Raw genomic sequence first — 5,000 nt, forward strand, 5'->3', positions numbered from 1 at the left:
GGGACGACATCAAAGGCCTTAATGACTATGACATACTTTTGTATGTACAATGCAGGGATTTCATTGAATCTTTTAAAGACTTGTTAGTGGCGTTTTTTAGAGACGTTCACCAGAAATTCCAAGGTAATGAAATTATTGAAGTGTGTTTGGCTTACAAATGTCTACTCATCATAGATGGGTACGATGAATTAAACGATAAATCATCAAAATTATTCCTAGAAGTTTTGACACTGAAGAAATCCCACCCAATTAGCGTTATTGTGACAACCAGACCTGAATTTGAGGAGAGATTCAACAATCAAGTGAAATCCGATTACACAACTGTCTCTACAATTAGTCTTGAGGGAATTCCAAAGGAGAAGAGAGAAGAGTTTGTATGCAAGTATTATGCAGTATTGGGGTCAGGCAGTTCTCCCTTGCAATCATTAGAGGAATTGTTCCAGTATCTGAGGAAAACAAAGCACACTATGCATGAGGTGTGGGGACTACCCTTAAATCTCGCTCTTGTAACAGTTCTGTGGATGATCAAACCAGAGGTTATAAGCAACATCACCACTGAAGCTGAGCTCTACTGGCAATTTCACCTTTTGTCTCTATCAAAATTGAAGGAGCGTTTGGCGAAACACCCCAAAACAGCTTTCTTAGAACCAACTTCAACAAAGATTGGAACCAAGAAATTTGTTGAGAAACTATGTGGTGAATCCTTCAAAGCATTACAAAATGATGAAATCAATATTCCAGAATCCACCATCAATAATTTGTCTGCCTTTTGCTATAGTTTGGGAATGCCAGCCGAAGAGCTAACTGGCGCCTTCCTGAAGAAAGTGACCACTTCCCAAGGCTCCTTTCATTACAGTTTCCCGCATAAAGGGATAATGGAATTCATGGCAGCTCTGTTTTTCCCTATGAAATTGACAAACCATTGCTGGGGCCAATCTGTAAACACAGCCACAGTTAAAAAGATCATTGAAATGCTTCTTGGAGGGAGTCTCCCTGAAAACCTTCACAAATATCAAAATATGATGATACATATGATCAGCCTATTCCATGTGGGTGACGGAGACGAGATGAAGGTGTCAGAAGATGCCAAGATTGAGGCACTGGAACTCCTAGTAAGGTCGGGAGTGAACGACAAAGACTCTGTGCTAAGAGTCTTGAAGAATATCAAATGTGATCATTCTTCTTCAAGATGGATAGCACAGAGGTTCGAGTTGTTTGATAAAGACACCAGAATTCAAGATCATACAATTGATGCGTACATTGCCCTCCTTAGAGCCACAGATCCCCCTCTCCCAAACAGAGAGAGAATTAAAATCAGAATAATCCTTAATGACACTGATGGGTTAGTTGAACTGCAAAGGCAACTCTGCCGGCATCGTATCAACCCATCATATATACATCTATATGACCATTACAAAGGAGATTCAGAGCCGACCGTAGAAGAGAGAGAGTCAATCAAGAATCTACTCACAAATGAGTAAGTTATTATTACTTCACAGTTATTTTTAATATTGCAAGATACATATAATAATAAAATGTCTTTATAACAATACAGTGGTACATGATCATATATACAAACATATGCACATGCACACATATATAGGCCTACTAATAAAGAGAGAGAGAGAGAGAGAGAGAGAGAGAGAGAGAGAGAGAACTCATAACTTTAGTATAACAATCATCTTGAGTCTTGTAAACAATATATTTTATATTGTCAGTATCATCATTATCATCATTGTCACAATTAGACTCATAATAAGTCGGCTTAACATCAAAGAGTCCCGATTTTAATTTCTCATTTTTCGTTAATATCAATTTCCATATTCTACGAAATTATTCTTTTTTACTCTTCGTTTTCGTCATCATCATCATCATCATCATCATCATCATCATCATCGTCAACTTGATAATAAAATTCCCAATCAAATCCAATAAAAATTTCTTTCTTTTCTTTTCTTCTCTTTGGAACAGTTGTAAGGAATACAGAGGCATCTGGGACCCAACGTTCCAAATCCCTCCAAATATTAGGAACCTTATTGTGGTGCTTCCAGACCAACCCAGTCTCGACGCCTTCTGTCGATCTTTGGAAAGGACAAAAGAGATTGAATCTTTAGGTAAGAATTTTCTCTGTTTCTTTCCTCTGAGTGACATTATAATACCTCGTCTCCTTTCCCTCATCCTGTCATTCATTGTTAATATCGTTGTTATCATTATCAATATCATTGTTAACATCATTATCATCATCATTATTACTGTATAGATGTAGAACATTACATTCAGAGGTCTAAATCAGGTGTTTTTTTTTTTGCACAAAAAGGAAAATTTTGTTTTAATCTGATTTTAATTTCATATAAAAGCTTTCAATGTTAAGTTTTAATTTCTTTCCTTCCAGATATTAAAAGGAAATGTCTCATTTCTATGGTGTTGATTTAGTTAATAGCGATGGAAAGGAATCATAGTGATCATGATTGTAATGAATAGGAAACAAATATCGGCACCAGTCATAGTCAAACGCGGCTCATCCCGACTCCGCCTCCTTCCTTCGCTGATTGGTTCTCTACAAGGATGTGGGCGGAGTTATCCGAACGGGAGAACCAATCAGCAAAAGGAATGTGAAAAGGTTTCGGCCAATGATTATGTTACAAAAAAAATGAAGCTGAGTTGTTATTGGCTGATGGGATTTAGATATTGCACACATTGACTCCCACACACGTTTTTTCTCAACGTTCTTCTTCTCCTTCTTATTTTTCTTCTTCTTCTTCTTCTTCTTCTTCTTCTTCCTCTTTCAGTTATTCGCTTCAGTGTCAACGACGTCAGCAGCGTCAGTCGCCCCATCCCTTTCTTGGAGAAGGATCCAAATGTCGGTGTCTTTGTCGAGGACGTCAAGGAAGAAGACATCGAGAAGGTTGGGGACATCCTTCGGACATTGCAACCACAGAATGCAAGGAGGTGAGGAGACATCATCCCTTAAGCGAGAGAGTGTGTGTGTGTGTGTGTGTGTTTGTATGTGTGTGAAAGGGTACTCTCAATAGGCCTACATATATCCATATCTATTTTTGGAAAGAACATAGGTCTATTTTCTTTGAGCATTAAGTAAACTGATCATGAAATATATAAATTAACATCAATAATGAAAAATGTAATAAAAAGTATTATCAATTTAAGTATTTACTTTTATTCAAAATTTACATGATATTTTTGGTCTTGAAATATAAGTATATATAAACAATTGCAATGCTGTGTTGGTCCACTTGCGTGTGTTTGTATGTGCGTGTGCGTGTTTGTGTCCGAATGTTCATCTTAACAAAATAAGATAACAATAAAAGCATAAAATAATGAATAAATGTGGGTGACATCATTTCCTTTCTTCTTCTTTTCATTTCCTTTCATTTCATCCCTTTTTCTTCCTTTCTTTCTTCTTCCCAACAGATCGTTCTGGTCAATCTCATTTCCTCTGTGTTCCCTGGGGAGGACGAGGAGCCCTGAGGTCATCCTCAGACTCCTCGCCTCCTTGAAGGGAGTCAGGGTGAGAAGTCTTATCCAGTTCCCAGAAGATGAACGACCAAATGACGAAGCCTTACTCAGAGAGATGAATCTTAAGGCAAAGGAATCCACCGGATGTAGATATGGTGTTTATTGGTGAGTTTGCTTCTTCTTTTTATACTTCTTCCTGTTTTTCATAGGTGTTTTACGATCTCTCTCTCTCTCTCTCTCTCTCTCTCTCTCTCTCTCTCTCTCTCTCACTAACATTTCAAACTTTTCGGCAGCAGGTGATGAGCCAGGATAAATATACCGTATTCACTATAGGCCTCGTTTCAAAGTTGATATTTCTTTAAGATTTGGCTTCTGCTTTTTCACTATTAGTTATTGTTATTTAGAATATATATATATATATATATATATATATATATATATATATATATATATATATATATATATATATATATATATATATATATATATATATATATATATATATATATACATAGTTAGAGAGAGAGAGAGAGAGAGAGAGAGAGAGAGAGAGAGAGAGAGAGAGAGAGAGAGAGAGTGAGAGAGAGAGAGAGAGAGAGTTGTTATTTATAGCAATTTCCGTCTCATTATTATATCCATTCATTCTGAATATTCATTTCACTATCATTTATTATTATTATTATTATTATTATTATTATTATTATTATTATTATTATTATTATTATTATTATTATTATTACTTGCTAAGCTACAACCCCAGTTGGAAAAGTGGAATGCTATAAGCCCAGTAAGTTATCATTATTTTACAGTTATTTTGAATATTACAAGATACATATAATAATCAAATATCTTTATGACAATACAATGGTACATGATCATTCATACAAACATATGCACATGCACACATATTTAGGCCTACTGATAGAGAGAGAGAGAGAGAGAGAGAGAGAGAGAGAGAGAGAGAGAGAGAACTCATAACTTTAGTATAACAATCAACTTGAGTCTTGTAAACAATATATTTTATATTGTCAGTATCATCATTATCATCATTGTCACAATTAGACTCATAATAAGTCGGCTCAACATCAAAAAGTCCCGATTTTAATTTCTCATTTTTCGTTAATATCAATTTCCATATTTTACAAAATTATTCTTTTTTTACTTTCCGTTTTCGTCATCATCATCATCATCATCATCAACTTGATAATAAAATTCCCAATCAAATCCAATAAAAATTTCTTTCTTTTCTTTTCTTCTCTTTGGAACAGTTGTAAGGAATACAGAGGCATCTGGGACCCAACGTTCCAAATCCCTCCAAATATTAGGAACCTTATTGTGGTGCTTCCAGACCAACCCAGTCTCGACGCCTTCTGTCGATCTTTGGAAAGGACAAAAGAGATTGAATCTTTAGGTAAGAATTTTCTCTGTTTCTTTCCTCTGAGTGACATTATAATACCTCGTCTCCTTTCCCTCATCCTGTCATTCATTGTTAATATCGTTGTTATCATTATCAATATCATTGTTAA

General features: G+C 35.5%; 1 protein-coding gene across 1 annotated transcript in view; it reads left to right on the forward strand.

Moving 5' to 3' along the window:
- The window catches only part of LOC137633609 (uncharacterized), an 8,685-nt gene that overhangs the window by 935 nt on the left and 2,750 nt on the right, over nt 1-5,000 (forward strand). The window contains exons 1-5 of the mRNA XM_068365874.1: nt 1-1,477; nt 1,972-2,114; nt 2,790-2,949; nt 3,430-3,639; nt 4,743-4,885. The exon at nt 1-1,477 is cut by the window's left edge and continues 935 nt beyond it. Coding sequence (XP_068221975.1) covers nt 1-1,477; nt 1,972-2,114; nt 2,790-2,949; nt 3,430-3,639; nt 4,743-4,885 — 2,133 coding nt within the window. The remainder of the gene's footprint in view (nt 1,478-1,971; nt 2,115-2,789; nt 2,950-3,429; nt 3,640-4,742; nt 4,886-5,000) is intronic.

The sequence above is a fragment of the Palaemon carinicauda genome, chromosome 43 (assembly GCF_036898095.1).
Source record: "Palaemon carinicauda isolate YSFRI2023 chromosome 43, ASM3689809v2, whole genome shotgun sequence".
Taxonomy (NCBI): Eukaryota; Metazoa; Arthropoda; class Malacostraca; order Decapoda; family Palaemonidae; genus Palaemon; species Palaemon carinicauda.